General features: G+C 34.4%; 1 protein-coding gene across 1 annotated transcript; it reads right to left on the bottom strand.

Annotated features, from left to right (window-relative positions):
* Nucleotides 1-15003: 15003 nt before the first annotated feature.
* LOC132056275 (ERAD-associated E3 ubiquitin-protein ligase HRD1B-like) lies at nt 15004-22211 on the bottom strand. The gene is made up of 8 exons (XM_059448392.1): nt 22048-22211; nt 20865-21409; nt 19822-19998; nt 18568-18717; nt 18287-18480; nt 17432-17591; nt 16171-16411; nt 15004-15399 (listed from the first exon to the last, which is right to left on the bottom strand). The coding sequence occupies exons 2-8, from the start codon at nt 21395-21397 to the stop codon at nt 15262-15264; spliced, it is 1593 nt and encodes a 530-aa protein (XP_059304375.1). The 5' UTR covers nt 21398-21409; nt 22048-22211; the 3' UTR covers nt 15004-15261.

The raw sequence follows: 22211 nt of genomic DNA, 5'->3' as shown, positions 1-22211 counted from the left end.
AGTGATCCGAGCCTACTTTATCGAAATTTCAGGGTAAGCTTTGGCTAGATCCGCAACCCGGAGACTCTTCCTGTATTTATCTGTCTACTTTGTATTCTTGAGACAGTATTTATGTTTTGAGATTCTATTTCTTATCAGACTTTGTATCTTCTCAGTAGTAGCTCTTGTACTAGTCCAGACCAGATTTTGGGGGTTATAATATTTCCTGCACTTGTTATTTATATAACTTGAATCTTTTAGTTTAAATCACTGTTTATTTCTGCATAATTCTTATCAATTATTAAAATGAGTTGGAAATGGTTCGCCTACCTGGGGGGACAGTGTAGGTGCCATCACGATTCACGAATTGGGTCGTGACATTTTCAGCACCTGACTTTTGATTTAACATTTATATCAATTCACGAGGACGTAATGAATTCCGTTGCTAAAACAAATGTAGAATTTTTGTGGGCAAGGTAATAGGAACGGAGATGAGACATTCAACGACAAGTGACACTTATTTCCCCTACTCTCACCAATAAAAACTTGTTTGGATGGTTGTTACCTATTGTATTGTATTGTATTGTGTTGTTAGTTGAAATATAATGTTTGTTTTGATTGTTACTTAAATTTTAATGTATCGTATAGTTAAATCCATCGTTGCATAACGACAAAAAGTCTCATTTTATGTAACGACCAATTTGGTGTTATCGGGTCGTTACCTTGTCTTTTTCTCATTTTTATTATCTAATAATTCTATTTTATCATTTACCCTACCTTTTTATGGTAGCTCTATCCATCACCCTACTTTTCTTATAGGTTTATCCTTCAAATTGCTGATGTGTGAGATTATATAATAACGGGAAACGATACAATTTATCCAAACGTTGTGTTAATCAAAGCAATACAAGACGATACAATACATCACATTACAATACAATAGGATACACTAGGAAATGAATATGTAACAACCATCCAAACATACGGTAAGTCATATTTCTAATTTTTAATAAACTTGTTTTTCAATCTTTTTTACCAATTACATGTGAAAAAATTGAATTTTTACTCCATACCAAAAACATCCTAAAGGTCTTTTGATTTGGGTTAGAGGAGATTTATTCTCCCCGTCAAACTCAAGGTTAATTCATACATTCTATGCATAAATATAATCTCCATAAAAATAATCTTTGCATTACATTCTATGTATTACTAATTTTTGTATTATTAATCCTTGTATTGCAATCTTTGTATAACTTGTTCTTAAACCAGACGCCCCTTAGGGGCGGTTTGATTCGGCTCAGAGGAGATTTAATCTCCATATAAAATTCAACACTAATTTGTATCATGTTTTCTTGGTTTTGAGAAAATTTAAACTCGACATAAAAATCAACATCAAGCTAAACAATGTTTGGTTGTTAGTTTTTTACATTTCTCATAAATAATTCTTGCATAAATTATGTGGGGATCTATGTATTATTTTATACAAGTAGAATGTAGAATATGAATACGGAAATTAGCAATGCATGAATTAAAAATTTAAATTCATAAAATTAATTCTCGTAAAGAATACGTTTATTTCTTTTTAAAGAATAAACAAATATGTTAACACTGCGTATTAATCTGACATAAAGTCATTTAACTAGAAATACTTGCAACATTATTAATCAATGTCGTACTAACAACTTCTACGTGCATGCATTGCAATTCGTGCATTACGAATACCTCTGTAACGATCCTTGTATTATTACTAGCAATATATGCCCGTGCATACATGTTTATTCACTTTAATTAGCCAGTCTTTAAGGTTTGTATTTTGAAAATAATTTTTAAAAACATTCTAATTGTTATTATATATAACAACATATATAAAATGTATTTTATGTACCATCACTTTAGTTATAATTAGGAAATAGAGTTTAAACATTAAAAACATATGATGGAATTAAGTTTTTAAGATGGAAAGAGTTTGATTTTTTTCTCATTGTCATGACAATGAAAGTTGTTCATCGATGTGAAAAATAAAATTAATAAGAATACGAGGGAAAATTAATATTTTGATTCTAGATTTTTCCTTTTAAATTCTTTAATATATTATCTGTATACCGATAGATTGATGTCCATCTCAATTAACTGATTGTTCAGATCTAAACATAAAAACCATTATTGTATATATTGAATTTTTTAAAAGCAAAGAATAAAATATTTTTATTAAATTAATTAAAAAATATAATATAATTTTGTATATTAACAATTATAGATGAAAAGAATTGTTACAAAGAAAGACATATGTTATATTGTAAATCATCAAATTTTAATTTCGAAATGAAAATATAAAGTAATATATTTTATAGATGTAAAGAAACAATAATGAGAGATTGCAAAGGAGAGTAAAATAAGTAAAGTATTGACAAAGAAGAAAAACGGGGATAAAAGTCACTCCCTCCCTTTACTTTTACTTGTCCACATTGACATATCAGGAGAAATAATTTTTTCTTCTTATTGTTTTACCCTTCACATTGATTACTCATTTTTAAATCATTTTCTAAGGCTATTGAGAGTATACACCAATGAATATGGATATTATGATAAAATATATACTTCATTTATTAATTCTTAGAGAACGTGAAAAGTCAAAAGTGGACAAGTAAAAGTGCACGAAGGGAATAAATATGTGTAGAAAAATTAAAATTGAAGTGCATATGTGTATACTTCGGAAGAGAATAAATACTATGTACTATGGGATATGTCCAAGTGGGATAAAAAAGTAGGTGGTTAAAGTGTACAATGTATATAACTTTTGGTATAATTTCCATTGCTATTGTTCGTCCTCTCATCACGTTTAAAGTATTGAGAAAGAAGGAAAACGGGAATAAAATTCACTCCTTCCGTTCACTTTTACTTGTCCATGTCAACATATCGAGAGAGAGAAATTTTTGTTCTTATTATTAATTTTACCCTTCACATTAATTACTCATTTTCAAATCATTTTCCAAGGCTATTGAGACTTACACCAATAAATATGAATATTATGGTAAAATATATACTCCCTCCGTCCCATATTACTTGCCCCTTTCCCTTTTGGACGCCCCTTAAGAAATCATAAATGAAAGATGTATTTTACTATCTTACTCCTATCTCTCTCTAATAAATACATTCTAATCAAAATTGACTATTTTCAAGAACATTTATTACTAAGGGTAAAATGGAAAATATTTAATTAATGTTATCTTGGTTTTGTAAATGAACAAGTAATTTGGACATATATTTTTAGTAATGTGGCTAAGTAATATAGGACGGAGAGGGTAAGATGGGAAAGATTTAATTAATTTTATCTTGATTTTGTGAATGAACAAGTAATTTGGACATATATTTTTAGTAATGTGGCCAAGTAATATGGGACGGAGGGAGTACTTCATTTATTAATTCTTAAAGAACGTGAAAAGTCAAAACTCAAAAGTGAACAAGTAAAAGTGCACGGAGGAAATAAATATGTGTCGGAGAATTAAAATTGAAGTGCATACGTGTATACATGAGAAGAGAATAAATATTCAGTACTATGACATATGTCCACGTGGAATAAAAAAAATATTTTAGTAATGTGGCCAAGTAATATGGGACGAAGGGAGTACTTCATTTATATATTCTTAAAGAACTTGAAAAGTCAAAGGTGAATAAGTAAAAGTGCACGGAAGAAATAAATATGTCGAAAAATTAAAATTGAAGTGCATACGTGTATACATGAGAAGGAATAAATATTCAGTAATATGACATATGTTCACGTGAGATAAAAAATAGTTGATTAAAGTGTACAATTTATATTGCTTTTGGTATAAGCATTCATTGTTGTGTTCGTCCCTTTTGGACAGTTATATATAATAATAGAAGAAAAGAAAACCTAATTACAAAGCAAAGAAGGAGCAATGGAAAAATGAAGTGAAGCAAATAGGCCATACACAAGGGAACGCGTGTACCAAAAAGGCAATGATGAATTGGAAAGTATGCTTAAGACAGCAAATTGTACAATTTTGTATGCAGTGTTCATCCCTCCACGGAGGAAATAAATGTGTCGAAAAATTAAAATTGAAGTGCATACGTGTATATATGAGAAGAGAATAAATATTCAGTACTATGACATATGTCCAAATGGAATAAAAAAATATTTTAGAAATGTGGCCAAATAATATATGGGACGGAGGGAGTGCTTCATTTATATATTCTTAAAGAACTTGAAAAGTCAAAGGTGAACAAGTAAAAATGCACGAAGAAAATAAATATTGAAGTGCATACGTGTACACATGAAAAGGAATAAATATTCAGTAATATGTAATATATCCACGTGAGATAAAAAATAGTTGATTAAAGTTTTGCAATTTATATAGCTTTTGGTATAAGCATTCATTGTTGTGTTCGTCTCTCTTGGACAATTATATACTCCCTCTGTTTCAATTTATGTGAACCTATTTCCTTATTAGTCCGTGCCAAAAAGAATGGCCTCTTTCTATATTTGGAAGCACTTTACCTTTATGTAATGATTTATAGCCACACAAAATATATGTGACTCATTTAGAACCACAAGTTTAAAAGTCTTCTCTTCTTTCCTAAACTTCGTGCCCAGTCAAATGGGTTCACATAAATTGAAACGGAGGAAGTATAATAGAAGAAAAGAAAACCTAATAACAAAGCAAAGAAGGAGCAATGGAAAAATGAAGTGGAGCAAATATGCCATCCATAAGGGGACACGTGTACCAAAAAGGCAATGATGAATTGGAAGTATACTTAAGAGTTAAGACGGCAAATTGTACAATTTTGTATGCAGTGTTCGTCCCTCCATCCCACTTATATATAATAGAACTAGCAATACATGCCCGTGCAATGTATGGGCCGAACATATCTATTCACTTTAATTATGCAGTCTCAAGGTTTGTATTTTGAAAATAACTTTTAAAAACATTCTAATTGTTATTAGATATAGTAACATATACAAAATGTATTTTATGTACCATCACTTTAATTATAATTAAAAAATGGAGTTTAAAAATTAAAAACATATGATGGAATTAAGTTTTTGAGATGGAAAGAGTCGGACTTTTTTCTCGTTGTCATGACAATGAAAGTTGTTCATCGATGTGAAAATGAAAATTAGTAAGAATATGAGGGAAAATTAATATTTTGATTTTATATTTTTCTTTTATAAATTCTTTAATATCTTATATGTATACCGATAGGTTGATATCCATTTGAATTAACTAACTGTTCAGATCCAAACATAAGAACCATTGTTGTATATATTGGATTTTTGAAAAGCAAAACTATAAAATATTTTTATTAAATTAATTTAAAAATATATTATAATTTTTTTATATAAATAATTATAGATAAAAAGAATTGTTACAGAGAAATCAAAATTAGAAATATATATGTTATATCGTAAATCACCAAATTTTAATTCCGAAATGAAAATATAAAGTAATACATTTTATAAATGTAAAGAAACAATAATCATAGAATGCAAAGGAGAGTAAAATAAGTAAAATATTGACAAAGAAGGAAAACGAGGGTAAAAGTCACTTCCCCCTTAACTTTTACTTGTCCACATTGACATATCAGAAGAAAAAAAATTCTTCTTCTTATTTTACCCTTTACATTAATTACTCATTTTCAAATCATTTTCTAAGACTATTGAGACTAGGGGTGTTCATGGTTCGGTTTGGGTCGGTTATTGGTTAAAATCATAACCAAACCAATTTAGTCGGTTTTTAAATATCTAAAACCATAACCAAACCAAGTAAAATAATAACCACCGGTTTGGTTCGGTTTGGTTCGATTTTTCAATTTATGACTAGCCGTGACAATTCAAATATTCTCTCTCTACATTCTTCAAATTTCTTATGAAGCTCTTTTTTCCTCACGGCCCACAAGGGCGAACTTTCTTGCATATTGAGGAAAAGACATCGATGGCAATGTAAAATGAAAAGAGATAGTAGGGTTTTACTTTTTACCCTTATGCTTACGACTTATTAGAGTTGGGCTTGGATTCTTTGGACTTGGACATATTCTTTTAAGACATGGGCCTTAAAAATACGTAGACCAAAATTAAATTAATAATTAAAAGGTATAAAATATCTTTAATTATTTATGAAAATTTAATATTATACATATAAATAATTATAAATTTTATGTATATAATTATCGGTTTGGTTCGGTTATTTATTCGGTTATTTTTTACTATAACCATAACCAAACCAAATATTTTCGATTTTTCAAATTTAAAACCAAACCAAACCAAACCAAACCAAATGTCGGTTTTTTTATTCGGTTTGGTTAAATTTTCGGTTTGGTTTTGGTTTTAACCAAAACTGTGAACAGCCCTAATTGAGACTATACACCAATAAATATGAATATTATGATAAAATACATACTTCATTTATTAATTCTTAAAGAACGGAAAAAGTCAAAAGTGAACAACTAAAAGTGCACGGAGGGAATAAATATGTGTAGGAGAAGTGGATATGTGTATACACGAGAAGAGAATAAATACTCAGTATTATGACATATGTCCAAGTGGGATAAAAAAGTAGTTGGTTAACGTGCACAATTTATATAACTTTTGGTACAAATTTGCATTACTATTGTTCGTCCTCTCTTCACGTTTAAAGTATTGACAAACAAGGAAAACGGGGATAAATGTCACTCCTTCCGTTCACTTTTACTTGTCCATGTTAACATATCGAGAGAAAGGAATTTTTGTTCTTATTATTAATTTTACCCTTCACATTAATTACTTATTTTCAAATCATTTTCCAAGGCTATTGAGACTTACACCAATAAATATGAATATTATATTAAAATATATACTCCCTTTGTACCATATCACTTGCCACTTTCCCTTTTGCACGCCCCTAAGAAACCATAAATAAAAGATGTATTTTACTTTTTTACCCCTATCTCTCTTCGATAAATACATTCTAATCAAAATTGACTATTTTCAAGAACATTTATTATTAAGGGTAAGATGGGAAAGATTTAATTAATTTTATCTTGGTTTTGTAAATGAACAAATAATTTGGACATATATTTTTAGTAATGTGGCCAAGTAATATGGGACGGAGAGGGTAAGATGAAAAAGATTTAATTAATTTTATCTTGGTTTTGTAAATGAACAAGTAATTTGGACATATATTTTTAGTAATGTGGCCAAGTAATATGGAACGGAGGGAGTACTTCATTTATTAATTCTTAAAGAACGTGAAAAGTCAAAAGTGAACAATGAAAAGTGCACGGAGGAAATAAATATGTGTCGGAGAATTAAAATTGAAGTGCATACGTGTATACATGATAAGAGAATAAATATTCAGTACTATGACATATGTCCACGTGGGATAAAAAAGTAGTTTGTGGCCAAGCAATATGGGACGGAGGGAGTACTTCATTTATTAATTCTTAAAGAACATAAAAAGTCAAAAGTGAACACGTAAAAATGCACGAAAAAAATAAATGTGTTGGAGAATTAAAATTGAAGTACATACGTGTATATATGAGAAGAAAATAAATATTCAGTACTATGACATATGTCCATGTGAGATAAAAAAATAGTTGGTTAAAGTGTACAATTTATATAGCTTTTGGTACAAGCATTTATTGTTGTGTTAGTTTCTCTTGGACACTTATATATAATAGGAAATCATTTATTAATTCTTAAAAATCTTAAAAAGTCAAAAGTGAACGAGTAAAAGTGCCAACAAATGTATATTCTTGAGAGTCGAGATGAAGAAGAAGGAAGCAAGTATTTCTTTGAAGAAAACCCCTCGAAATCAAGGGAAGAGGTGTTAGGTGGCAAATTGAAGGAAACATGATTTGTGAGTGTGTACACGTGTTGTGCTGAAACAGAAATACAATACATGTGTGTATAAAGTGGCATGATAAATTCAATGACCAATGAGATTGGTCCAAGTTTATAGTACAATTGGCATTGCTCCTAGTACAATATTTGATAGCAGTGTTCGTACCTCTTTCACATTTATATTCAATAGAAATAAGGGGTCGTTTGGCTTAAAGATAATTATGCAGAGATAATTAATAATGCATGAAATAATAATGAGGGAGTGAGTAATAGGTTTGTAATTTAGGTTTTAGTAACACGAGTAATAATGCGTGGATTAATAATTAAGGATATTTTGGGTGAATGTTTGATATATTACAAATTAATATAGAATGTATAATTTAAATATTTGTTTATTCTTTAAATAAAAGAAAAAAAGACATTTTTACTATTATGAGCATTCTGAATTAGTACTAAATTTTATTTTTATTCTTTGTTATAACCGTGGTGTCCGAACTAGCTTGCGTCCACCTCTCACCAGCAATATATGCTAGATAACTCTGTCCACTAAAGTTAGAATAGATGAAAAGAAAACGCATCGGTTTTGCCTCTACTGAGAATAAAACTTGAATCTAAAGTCGGTGGAAGCCATTGACAGTTAAGAAATAGAGAAGAGAGGAGAGCAAAGTAGACAGAGAATTTTTGTATATTGATCTGTGTAAAAATGAATATTCAGTTCTTACAAAATATCTCCTAGTCTATATATCTTTGTCGACTACATCTAAACTAATTGACCAATCATAATCAGCAATCCAACTAATCTCCTACTTACTTTACTCATTAATGGTGTACAACATAATTAACCACATGTACCATCCTAATACTTCTAACACTCCCCCTCAAGTTGAGAATGGAAAATGTTTTTCATTCCCAACTTAGAAAGCAGATAGTTTTGTTGTTGATGTCCAAGTGTTTTTGTTAGTATGTCTGCCAGTTGCTCCTTGCTGCTCACATGGTCAGTTTTGATCAAGCCTTCTTGTATCTTGTGTCTAATAAAGTGGCAGTCAATCTCAATGTGTTTTGTTCTCTCATGATACATTGGATTAGCTGCTATTTGAAGTGCAGCTTTGTTGTCACAAAACAGTTTCATGGGTAACTCAACTTGCACTCTCAATTCTTTCAACAGCCCTGCAATCCAGACTTGTTCAGAGACAGTGTATGCCATAGCTCTATACTCAGCCTCTGCTGAGCTTCTAGACACAGTGCTTTGTTTCTTGGACTTCCAAGAAACTAGTGAATCACCAATCTTAATGCAATATCCAGTGACTGACCTTCTAGTTATTGGACAAGAGGCCCAATCCGAGTCACAGAACGCTACTACATGAGTTGACCTTGTACTTGGCATTATCGATTTTTGACACCGTCGTTTCTTGATCTTACTATGTTCGATCTTGCTTCATAGTGAGATTGTTTGGGTGATGACATGAATTGATTGAGGCACTGTACTGAGTATGAGATGTCAGGCCTAGTTATTGTTAGATACAACAACTTCCCAATCAACTTTTGATAGCTCCCCCTATCTTGAAGCAAGGGATCTGTCACCACCTCACTAACACAAGCATCATACTCCCTACTTGTAACTTTCACATGTTGCTCCAATGGTGCATTTTTGGGTTTGGATCCTGCTAACCCCAACTCTGAGATCAAACTGAGTGCATACTTCCTTTGCGACATCACAATCCCATCTTTGGATCTTGCACACTCTATACCTAAGAAGTACCTAAGCTCCCATAGATCCTTCACTTTGAAGCTTTGTTGCAGTTGCTGCTTTGCCCTTTGAATCTCTGTACTATCATTTCCTGTTAATAGAAGATCATCAACATATACAAGTAGAATAACAAGTTTGCTCCCAACAGCTTTGGTAAAAAGTGAATAGTCATGTTTGCTTTGAACAGATCCTGATTGCAAAAGCGACTCAGTTAATTTTAGATTCCACTGTCTACTAGCCTGTTTCAATCCATACAAGGATTTGAGCAATCTACACACTTTCTGAGAGGACTCCCCCTGAGTGCCAAATGCTTGGGGTAAAGACATGTATACTTCCTCATTGAGGTCACCATTAAGGAAGGCATTGTGTATATCCATCTGGAGAATGGGCCAAGAGTAGGAAGAAACTAAAGCAATAACAGTCCGAACTGTTACCATCTTGACAACAGGGGAAAAAGTATCATGAAAGTCAAGGCCTTCCTGTTGGGTGTAACCTTTAGCCACCAATATGGCCTTATACCTCTCTACAGAGCCATCTGCATTATATTTGACTTTAAACACCCATTTACAACCTATTGAGGTCTTACTAGGAGGCAAGTCAACAATGTCCCAAGTATGGTTGTGTTCAAGGGCATCAATCTCAAGCTTCATAGACTGAATCCAGTTATGATCCTTGACAGCTTGAGCATATGTAGAAGGTTCAATGTGAGCAGAAAAAGCTTAGAGTGAGGACTGATAAGGTTTGGACAGATGAGAATAGGAAACAAAAGATTTAATAGGATAAAGAAAAGAAGCAGAGGAGGTTGTTGAAGGTAACGGGGGGTGGACATAATTTGTCAACCAAATGGAAGGTTTGGACTGTCTAGAGGACTTCCTAGTTGGCGAAGGAAGTGTAGTGGATGAAGGAGGAAGGCTAGCAGGAGAAGGAGCAGGGGAATAAGCAAGAGAAGGAGCAGGGACAGATGGAGAATCACAAGCATCAGGAGAAGAAGAAGAGACAGGTGTAGAAGTAGGAGAAGAAACAAAATTATCAGAGGAATGAGAGTCTGTGGGGGCAGGACAAGGACTGTGAAAAAAAGAGGAATCAGAAGTAGAAGTAGGTGGATCAACTGTAGGGAGAGGATCAGAAAATGAAGCAAGAGAGGAGGAATGGAGTAGGAACTGGGCCTTGGGGTGTTTGAAGGGAAAAATGTCTTCTTTAAAGACAACATCCCGATTTACAAAAAATGTATTGGTTTCAATATCAAGGAGCCTATAACCTTTTTGTGTGGAAGAATACCCCGTGAATACTGCAGGAATAGATTTAGGGGAGAATTTATCAGAAAAGTTTGGTTTGGTAGGGTAGCATAGCAGAGACAACCCAGGGTTCTAAGATGATCAAGACTGGGTGTGTGACCATGGAAACACTCAAAAGGACTTTTGTCATGTAAAACAGAAGTTGGAAGCCTATGTATGATGTATGTAGCAGTCAATATACAGTCCCCTCAGTATTTTAGAGGAATTTGAGCTTGAAATCTTAAAGCCCTAGCAACTTCTAGCAAGTGTCTATGTTTGCGTTCCACAAGGCCATTTTGTTGAGGGGTATGGACACAGCTACTTTGATGGATGATTCCCTTAGAAGAAAATAAGGTGGAACAGTGTTGGTTAAAGAACTCAAAACCATTATCGGATACGAATTTCTTGATAGATTTTTGAGCGTATCGTAATCATTTGGATAAAATTCCTCAGAACAACAATTGAGTCACTTTTTAATCTCAAAAGGAATGTCCAAGTGAGTCTGGTACAATCATCAACTAGAGTAAGAAAGTACTTAAAACCATTATAAGTACAGACTCTATATGGACCCCAAATATCCATGTGAACAAGATCAAAAGGATTTAAGGACTTAGTACTACTAATAGGAAATGGCAACTTAATTTGTTTAGATAATGGACATACAGGGCAATTACAAGAATTGAAATAAGAAACATATTGCTTCAGAGTCGGGATTTTCTGCAACACTGAGGTGGGGGCATGACCCAGTCTGCAGTGCCATATAGCTGGAGAGGATGATGTAGAGGTAGTAGCCAAGCAGTGAGGAGGTGGTGTAGCAGTTGATGTGGAAGGATTGAAGATGTACAATCCCCCTTTCACTCTACCAATCCCCTTCACCTGACCACTGGACAGGTCCTGGAATAGGCAGAAATCAGGAAAAAAAGAAACAAAGCAATGTAATTCCCTGGTGAGTTTGGATACTGATAAAAGATTGAATTTAAAATCAGGAATATACAATACATCATGAATAGACTGGTCAACAGTTAAAGAAAATGAACCAGTGTGTGTAATGCTAGTACTAGTTCCATCTGGTAAGTGGAATGATTTAGGTATGGAAGCTTTGATAGGATCATTTAACAAGTTCAGTGATGAAGCCATATGATTGGAGGTTCCTGAGTCCACAATCCAAGAGTTTTGGTTCGTAGTTGACTTACCTGCCATATTGGCCATGTCTGCAGTTTCTTTGTCCTTCTCAAGCATGTGTAAGATCTGCTGGTATTGATCTGGTGTGAAGTGCCTCGGTGCAGCAAAATTGGCAGGAAATGATGGTGTGAATGCATGATCCACAAAGCTAGCCTTTGTTAGCTGCTGCCCCCGTACCCTGTTCTTAATAGGCCATGCTAGTGTTTCCATAGTTTTGAGGCATTGAAGGTGGTTGTATGTATGCATAATCCATGATCCCAGCATTATTAGCCACTGGCCTCACACCATTTCCCCCATATGCCTTGTTTCTACCCCTAAATTTGGCATTATTGTTCTCGTTGACCTTGTTTTTATTACTGGTGTGCTTGAAATTAGGCGGATATCCGATAAGTCTATAACAAAAGTCTATTACATGCCCTGATCTCTTGCAGAAAGTGCAGCATAATTCTGTATTTGAACTTGAGCTGGTGTTAGGTCTATAGTTGGGATAGACATTGGGCTTGTAATGGTTGGGATTGACATTAGGTTTGTAATTTCTGTTTGGCTTATAATTCGCAGCATTGACAGATATCATAGCACTACTCTCCCCTTCTATAGGCACGTTGCCTAAAATTCCAGCTTGTGCTGAATATGCACCACTAACTCTTTGGCTTTCTTCATGTATTATCATGGAATATACTTGGTTAAGTCCCGGTGTCGGATCCATCATTAGAATTTGGCTTTTCTGTGCCGAATATGTTTCATTGAGCCCCATAAGGAATTTCATAGTCTTTTGCAAGTGCAGATATTCCACGAATGCCTTCGACTTATCACAGTCACATGGAACTGGTATTATCGCTTCAAACTCATCCCACAAATCATTCAACTTTGAAAAGTAAATGGATACACTCGAAGTTCCTTGAGCTAAGCAAGCTATTTCTTTGTTCAAATGATAAATTTTTGTAGCATTTACCTTGTCAAACCGCTCCTTGAATGCCTTCCAGACTTTCTGTGCACTATCCGAGTATACAATTCCTCTCCGCAACTCCTTTGCTACAGATGACATGATCCATGACTGCACTTTCGCGTTGCAGCGATCCCATTGATACAGCTTATACTCATTCCCTGCATATTTTTCTCTGGTGCATGTGCCATCGATGAATCCTATCTTATTCTTCACAAGCAGCGACAACTTCACCGCTCTATTCCACTCTGAATAATTCTCTGTTCCCACCAACAACTGAGGAATTAAAGATATTCCCGGAGCATCGGATGGATGAACATAAAGCAAATCATTATAATCATTTTGTTGACTCGTCGCATTCGTTATTCCAGTCATTTCAACATTAGAATCGACCGCCATTGTAGAGAATTAGGTCAAACTCAATATTTGAGAAAATCAGAGCAAATTAAGCTCAAATTAGGGCAAATTGATATAAAAAATTTGGGGAAAAGAACTAGAATCAACCAGTTGTGAGATTGAAACAATGAATCAAAGAGTAAACTGAGAAAATAATGGCAGCAAAAGAACCAAATTTCGATCGTACGCGAGATCGAAGAAGAACAGATTGAAGAGCAAAAATTTTGGGTAAGAACTGAACAAATATCTAGGTCTCGATCTTAATTGATGAAGCCTAGCTCTAATACCATGTTAAAACTTGAATCTAAAGGCGGTGGAAGCCATTGACAGTTAAGAAATAGAGAAGAGAGGAGAGCAAAGTAGAGAGAGAATTTTTGTATATTGATCTGTGTAAAAATGAATATTCAGCTCTTACAAAATTCTCCTAGTCTATATATACTGTTGACTACCTCTAAACTAATTGACCAATCGTAATCAACAATCAACCTAATCTCCTACTTACTTTACTCATTAATGGCGTACAACATAATTAACCACATGTACCATCCTAATACTTCTAACAGCCTATGACTGAGATTAGAACATAAGATCTCATAGTTCTCAACCACTTTATTGATCATTAGATCACACCCTTAGGCATCGACATTGAATTTTATATGTAGATTAAATTGCATCTAAACCAAACCAAACACCCCGAGTGTTTTCCCAATTGTACTGTTCGGGAAAGAGTGAAAATCTGCTAGTCGAAGCACTCGTGGATCATCTGCAACATATTCCCGTCGTGTGCTAAAGCAGAAGAATAAGAAAATGTGGTATTCTCTGGTACAAGCTCAATTTCTTAAATCTGACACTCAAATCTTGACGCAATATTGTGGTACAACTTAAAAGCTCAATTTATAGCCACAATCCGTAATACAACTTTCTTATTACTGAGTGCAATTTAGCCTCACGGAAAAATAAGAGAGAAAAAAAGTAATCCGGTGAATGCTTCGCTTAGGAGGTCCATTTTATTTTACTGAGACCAGAGTATAGAAGAAGTGAAGTTTATTTAAAGAACTAGTTATGTGAGGCCTGGGCTTACCCAATATATAAAAGTAGATATTTTAATTAAAAAAATATAACTTGTGTTAGTAATATTTAAATCTTATATAAGTATATTTTCAATATATAAAAGCAAAATTTTTATTTCACTCCTTTAATATATTAACTTTCATTTTGATGAAATAATTTACTTATTTTGTTCATTAATAATCTATACATAATTAATGAACGTTTAAGATAAATACAAAATTTGTGCAACGAATGGAGTTGCTCATCTTTTAATTAGGGGTCACGGGTTCGAGCTTGAGTATGAAAAAATCTTTGGAGAGAGTACTTTTCCCTAATAGGCGCTACACAATACGAATTATCTGGATTAATCGGGCTCAATGCGGATACCGGGCACCGAACAGAAAACAAAAAAAAAACAAAAAATGAAGTAGGAGGCTCAATAGCTTTCGAAAAGTAGACCTTAAGGATAAAAAGTAAATTTGATTTGAAAAAATTAGATTAGGCCCTAAAAGTAATTAATTGAAAAGTTTGACATTTTATTAGAAACTTTTGTAACGACTACAAAAGTCTCTTAGTCGTCCCTTATACATAATAGGAAAATTGTGTATAGTACATCATAAGTGAAGTTAAAAACTCACGCGTACAAGATTTTGAGATTCTCAAGAAGAAATCCTATCAGAAGAGAAAAACAATAAGTTGCTGAACTAAAATACAACACTTTTCCATAGCACGCGAGCATTGTACAACTCACAGAACCTCTTATAAATTCCATCATTCAATTGCTAACTATTTCTAACTGTACGTCCAAACTTCAGCCACCCCTTGCCATAAATATACAGTTTTGCCAGCTTCAAATTTCTGCACCTTCGGTTTGTCCTTGAGAATTCTCAGACGAAATTGCTTTTCCCTTAATATCAGAAATTCCTAAAGCATCTGCGTTTTTGTGTGTGTTTGGATTCTCTAAAATCTTGAGCTGGGTTTGCAGAACCTGATCACAAATTCAGTGTACAGCAGCAGCATAATTGAATGAGAATTAACCTCACAGCGAGAGATTAAATGAATGCATTACAGAAAATAGAGAGAAGAGTAAGGAAAAACAATCCTCCAAAATGAGAATCCAGTCCACTATAAAGCAGCCATGTGCATGATGAATGGTATACATCAGATTGCAGTGAGCCTATGTTTCATATATCTCATCTCATCCAACTATTGGCATTAAAAGTAATTCCCCCCAACCCCCCCAAAAAATGATAACATAATTAACAAATAAAGCAATACCTGCAATTGTCTAAAACTAGTTTAAAATATCCCTGATTAACATTCCAATATGTGTTACTGAACTCTACCTAGGGATCATTGTCCACAAAACAGAGTAATTGATCGGATGAATTGTAAATACCAATCAAGAGCCATGTGAGCTCTAAATCACTGCTCGAGAATAAATAGAGTACAACTCATCTGAGAAGATCAAGTAGGTTATCAGATGTTCCTAATCCAGAACTTAAATCTAAATCATGATATTCTCTAAAAAAAGTTATTTTGCAGTTCGCTAAGATTGACAATGTTTTTTCTAGAATATTAGTTGGAAAAATTTACACAAACATAGGTGAATATAATTGAAGAGAAGACCACTTCGAGTTCCATGCATGTGGAGTTGATTTGTGCATGAAAATTTACCAACTCGTTTACAGAATAATACCAAATGCATAATAGAGGCATAATAGATAAAGATATCAATCAAGCAGAGAAACTTTCATACCTGAATTTGTTGCTGTAAAAGCATCTTATGGGCCTCAAGTTGATCCTTTGGAATACTAAGGTTGTTAGCACCTGGATGTTGAAAAGGGAGAAAACCACATTGTGGATATTGAGCAGAGGGAATATTTGCTAATTGATTGTGCGGTGATTGTTCATTCGATGCCCGCTCCCCATCTGAGTGCACATTGGCAGAACTGCCCACTGGACTATAGGATGGAGGAACTGGATTATATCCAGGAGACCTGCAAGCAAGAACCATTGTTTCAGTTTCCTTCCAATAGTTAAGAAACCTACTAGAAATGCAGAGCCCCTCTTCAACTGCCAAAAAGAAAAAGAAAAAGAAAAAAGACACAGGGAGGGGTGCATTGTCAAAAAGTTGACCACAAGTTTACATCACAGAACAAAGAACTACAAGTCGAAGGCAAACCCCTAGCCAGTCATGGACAGCTAAATGAGCAGCTGTTAATAGGAGGTCCATGACAACAAAATAATTCCTAGGCAACTGACCCAAAATGAATGAATGGGGAATGGACCGCAATCAGACTAGTGATTACATCACAATCCCTGAAGGCACCTAAAAATTAGATTGTGAATTGCAAACAACGTCTCTCGTTAGCATACAGTTCCATGTTAACTTCATCTCAAACAGATTTACATTTGACTTCCCAAACTACTACGATGAAACTTGAAATGGATCTGTTTTAAACGTTTATTGAGAAGCGTCTAAGAGGCACAATTTACCTTTCGTAGTTTCATAAAAATTGGAATAGGAAAAAAGAAGTGCGGAGGTACAGATTGTAACTTCTGTACCAGGTAATATGCTAACAGATCTTCCTTTTTAAGAAATTTATCTGGGAAGCACAAGAAATGAAGGCTCAATGTAGCCATCCAATAATAATAGCAATACAAGGACGAAGAGAAAACAGGAGTTGACTTATGATCCATAGAATTTAGGAACAAAAACCAAAACAGCTCTACCCTGCGTAAAAGAGCAGTGCAGTAGCAAATTGCACAAGAGTGTGGGCGAAGCATGTATAACAAAGATGAAACTCCCTCTTGCTGGTTCCCACAATGAAATCCTATCTAATTTTGACCCTGCCTGTAAAAAGTTCCTTAATTACTTATCACTAACTAGTATGCTGAAAAAGGAATATAGAGAGATATAGTTCAGCTTTTCACATCTGTAGGATGAAGAAAGGTCTAATAAATATGCAAAGCAAATAATCAATAGTGTGTTTACATAAAAGATAAGAAAATCATACCATGCTTGTGTTGGTACAGAAGGATAAACAAAAGATTTTTGATAAACAGCTGCTGCTGCTGCAGCAGCTTGGATTCTAGCTTGGTGCTGGCTAACATTATTGCTCGGCGTGGTATCTGCTTGCGAACTCTGAGATGCACTTGCCGCACTTGATCCAGGGCCTGAGGGAGAGAATTAACAAAGGGTTCAGTAAGTAAATATATAAGTGCCACATTCATCCATTTGTACAAAAACACATATACATAGAAGTGTCCCTACTTGGGATTAGCTCTTCTGACGTGAATGTCATCCTTTAGGATAAAAAGCTAGACATACAATCACTTTTCAAAAAAAAGGAAAAAGCTAGAAACAATCCACAATCAGTGACAACTACAAAGTATAAATCTCGAAATTAAAAAAATCAACAGTGGCCTGATATCGACGTGATTCACACGTCAGCACTTAAGCTACAATTTGATGCTCTACCCAGCTTATTAGCAATGAATGGATGACTTAGCATCCAAGTCCTAGTGCTACATATAGTTGACAAAGTCATGTAGATTTAGACTCCCGAAGAGGAAAGTCCATTTCCTGTCACTCAAAGGAATCTGACTTAGTTTAGTTGCTACAAACAGGGGCAAAGCTACCTTTCGTGAAGGGGGTTCAATTGAATTCCCTTCGTCGGGAAATTACACTATGCAAAAAGGGTATAAAATAATTTTTTGTATATATAAACTGTTGAATCCCCTCGACATAGGTTCATAACTTAGGTGTGACAATTTTTTCTTTTTTTCGAATCCACTTACTCAAATCCCTGGCTACACCACTGGACACTAAAAGTATGATTAGCAGAAAGTGATCAAGCTATAAGTAATACCTTGTTGCATATCTGGTCGTGATCCTACCACATTTGTCCCATTTTCAGCTGGCACAACAAGGGCTCTGCAAGTAGGACAGGTGTGTTGCCGTTCTAGCCATGAACGGAGGCAATGCACATGAAACAGATGCCCGCAAATAAGTTTCTTAGCAGTGGTCATCTCCTCACGACATATGATGCAGGTAGCGTCACTTCTGCATGAGCATAGAAGTAATTGATTAAATGATAAGAAAGTTCTGAAGAAACAAAAATTATATTAACATTATAAGTGAGCAATTTACGCAGTGAGCTCTTCTGGTGTAGCATCCGGAAAACGGTCATTCATATTTGAGGTAATCTTCCGATAGCGTATATAATCGGCAACTCGAATCTTAAAGTTGCGGAATGTCTCATAAAGCTCCCGAATCAAATGCAGGGGCACGCCATAGTTCCTAGAAAGTAGAAGAAAATAAATAAAGTGAGGTTTCTTAATGTAATAATAGCAGGAGGGGAAGGCAAAGAACGAGCTTAATAGACAAGCCTGGGTCAACAAATAGAAAGTAACATCAACATGGATAAACAAGAATGAGCTCTTCTATCAAAAGTCAAATACAGATCTGCAGAACAAGCAACATGTGTCACACACCAACTTTACTATATAGTTATGTATACTTGAGGAACCTTAGTACAGCTTTAGAACATTGTGGATCAAAAAGAAAAAGGTGAATTAACACCCTCTTTTTTCCAAATAAAAGAAGCATGGTAAATTGCAGGCTGTTGCTTGGTTAGCAAAAAGTCTCCAACCATACGTGAATCAAAATGTCTTTCAAAACCTTATCCAAAAAGAGAAAGACCTCCCCCGCCGCGCGGGGGGGGGGTGAGAAATGACGTACTCAAGCAGTGTCATTTTAGTACCAGTTTACTAACAGAAAGTACGAAGCACATCCAAGAAATGAACATGCTTCACTGTAAGCTATTTCATCATCATAAATGATAAGTTCCATTAGGGTAGCCAAATAATTAGGTATCCTCTGCACCTTCCAAAACATAGGCAACGCCACAATTAATGGCCACATAACGTGCAGACAGAAATCTAACAGGGACTATACGCCCAGATACTTGACTGAGGATTTTTTTTTTTTTTTTTTTTTTTTTTTAAAAGTTTCACGGACGAGGGCAACTTTATGGAAACAACAACAATAAATTTCAAGAAGAAATTCTTTTCTGATAAAGTTAGGTAAGGAATTAATCATCCACATATGTTTCCTAACGAAAGAAAAGGGTGATGAAAACAGTCAAATAAATGGACGGGCGCAAGTTTCTACAACAAGTATGGTTGCTTTTGATCACATCAGCAAATTATGTTAGAGAAGATGAAAGCTTTTATATCCAGAAAAGAGACACTACCATACACTTCTTTTATTCGGTCCTGTAGAAACACCTCTATACACTTACAGTAGATAAAAACAAACTGCAAAACTTTTTTTTTTTTAAATCAGGTAAAAGTTTTCACTGATAACAACAAAAATAAACTGCAAAACCTAAATTTGACTTACATGAAAATCACCATGAAGAAGCACAAGTACAGAGACAAGTGGAGCAAGTCCCGGATAAGTTCCAAGTAGAAGGTATAGACAGGCTTCTTCTCCCATTGTCCTTCCATAAGCATGTCACTTATGTAGAAGACATATTTTACAAAAGTTGAGACAGTTGTCGTTGCAAGTATCATGTACCTGAATCATTACCCAAAAGTTGCTAATCATTAGGGACAAGGATATAGGTTACAGTTAACATGATCAAACTGCAGTTGGGGAAAATAATACGAGAAGTAATCAAGTTCATGAACATATTTCCCAGCAATTACAAATACGATAGGTGAATCAGACGTGTTAATAGAATTCATTGATATAACAATGGCAGCATGTACATGAAAAATTCACAGATTTCTAACCAATAAGTGAATCATCCATTAAGTGATACATTATAAGAGATCAACCCTAACAAAGAGAATTGAAAAATGGGTGTACTAACATATTTACATGATTAAACTTTGTAACGTAGTTTTACATGAGATATGAGATAAGACTGCTATTACAAGAGACTTGACATCATCCAGCCCTAATGATAGACAAATCAGGATTCTAACCCATATGAGCTTTAACATATCAGTAATAATATGTATACATAAATCACAGCATTTTGCATCAGCTTTGAAGATAAGCAGAGACAGAACTGCATAAAAGAAAAGAGCACTCATAGATCCAAAGCTTACTGTCACCTTTGCTGATACATCCCGTGTCCCAACCAAGTGATTTTGTAAGGCATGAAACACCAACTACGGAAGCCCTTGGTCTAATAAGCTCACTAACATCTCTAGTTTCTCTTGGAATATCGCGGATATTTAGGACTCTAGTTTATAAAAGAAAAGGAACCAAGGACAAAAAGTAAAAGGGTGTGAATTATTGTTTTTGTTTTCTTCTTCCTCATCTTTCTTTTTGTTTCACAGCGGCAGGGTTTTCACTAACTAGCAGTGGAACTCAAGGAGCACATATTAAGCAAAAAGAGAGCAACAAAAATGAGTCAGAAGAGCTCAACTTACTCAAATGCAAAGAAGAGTGAAACAGATGCCTGTCTTGTCTGTATCAAATAGTTCACGGAGTTGTACAAAAAGAGACTGTCTATGAAGAGGAGAAAACCCAAGAAGGAAACTATTCGAATGTGGGACAACTTAGTAACGGTTGGAGTTGTTTCAATGTACTCAACTCTCTTTTGAGCCAACCAGTGCAAACCCTTGATAAGCAACAGCGCAGTTACCATCGCAAGAAACGTAACGGAGAAGTCCTGCCGGAAAATAGTGATGGCAAAAAGTATTTCCATGAGTTCCCGCCAAGACTGCTCATTCAGCCTCTCCACCTCGGCCTCTCGAAGAGGACCAAGGAAAATTTTCTTTGTCAACTGCCACAAAATGCACATAACAACAAGACCCATATTGAGAAGAAGCACCAGACTGATCTTCGACGTCGATAAATAAACCATTGCTGGGTAAAATTGGCCTCTGCTACTAAAGGCATGATAAATAACCGCCAGTGTAGCTATTAGGCTAAGCCCACCATAAGTTTGTAACCTCATCATCTTCTCTAATTCCTGTCAAAATCAAATGCTCTAAATCAGATCAAATAAAATGAATAACCATATACCCACAAATTACATGTCGCTAAAGGGATGATTTTTGGTTCTACATAAGCTAAAAAGCGAAGGAGCATCACGTTAATTTACATCCTAGGTTATAAAAAGACCAAATATCAAAGCTATGTAAACGTATATAGCGTTCCGCCCAAAGATTCATATCCTAACCTAATGGCACAACAGAAATACACTAAATTTACAAATTATATGTGCTAAAGGGATGATTTTTGGTTCTATAAAAGCTAAAAAAAAAAAAGAAAAAAAAAGAACGAAGGAGCATCACGTTAATTTACATCCTAGGTTATAAAAAGATCAAATATCAAAGCTACATGTGTGTCTATATCCAATTCCTCACAAATATTTAGATCATAACCTAATGGAACAATAGAAATACTAAATTTACAAATTAGGGAACAGACGTAAGAAATTCAAGGATAATAGTCACAATTTAACCATTAGTTCAGTAAATTTTGAATGAATTGGACCAAAATAGAGCAAAATAATAGATATAGAGGATTCGTATAGCTGACTCAACTAGTTTAGGGATATCACTGGTTGAAGATAAAAAACAACATACAAAGAGTAGATCAATTTACCTGTCAAGTTTTTGTATCCTTAGCTATTTCACGATTTCATACATGAGTAGTTGAAGAAAATAATAAATTTGATGACCATGGGACAAGGTGAAATGAGAAGGAAGAATCGTCATCGAGGAAAAATTATCCAATTGATATTCGCCACGTGTGCATTCACAACGCAT

Source organism: Lycium ferocissimum, chromosome 5 (assembly GCF_029784015.1).
Source record: "Lycium ferocissimum isolate CSIRO_LF1 chromosome 5, AGI_CSIRO_Lferr_CH_V1, whole genome shotgun sequence".
NCBI lineage: Eukaryota > Viridiplantae > Streptophyta > Magnoliopsida > Solanales > Solanaceae > Lycium > Lycium ferocissimum.
The sequence above is the reverse complement of the archived record's forward strand: the minus strand, read 5'-3'. Positions and strand labels throughout refer to the sequence as shown.

Excerpts from the sequence above, each read along its gene's own strand:
- LOC132056275 (XM_059448392.1), bottom strand. The coding sequence starts at position 21,397 with ATGATGAGGTTACAAACTTATGGTGGGCTTAGCCTAATAGCTACACTG. Across the intron at positions 19,999-20,864 it reads TCACTCTTCTTTGCATTTGA|GTACATGATACTTGCAACGA; the intron begins GTAAGTTGAGCT and ends GTAATGATTCAG. Across the intron at positions 17,592-18,286 it reads ACGACCAGATATGCAACAAG|GCCCTGGATCAAGTGCGGCA; the intron begins GTATTACTTATA and ends TCTCTCCCTCAG.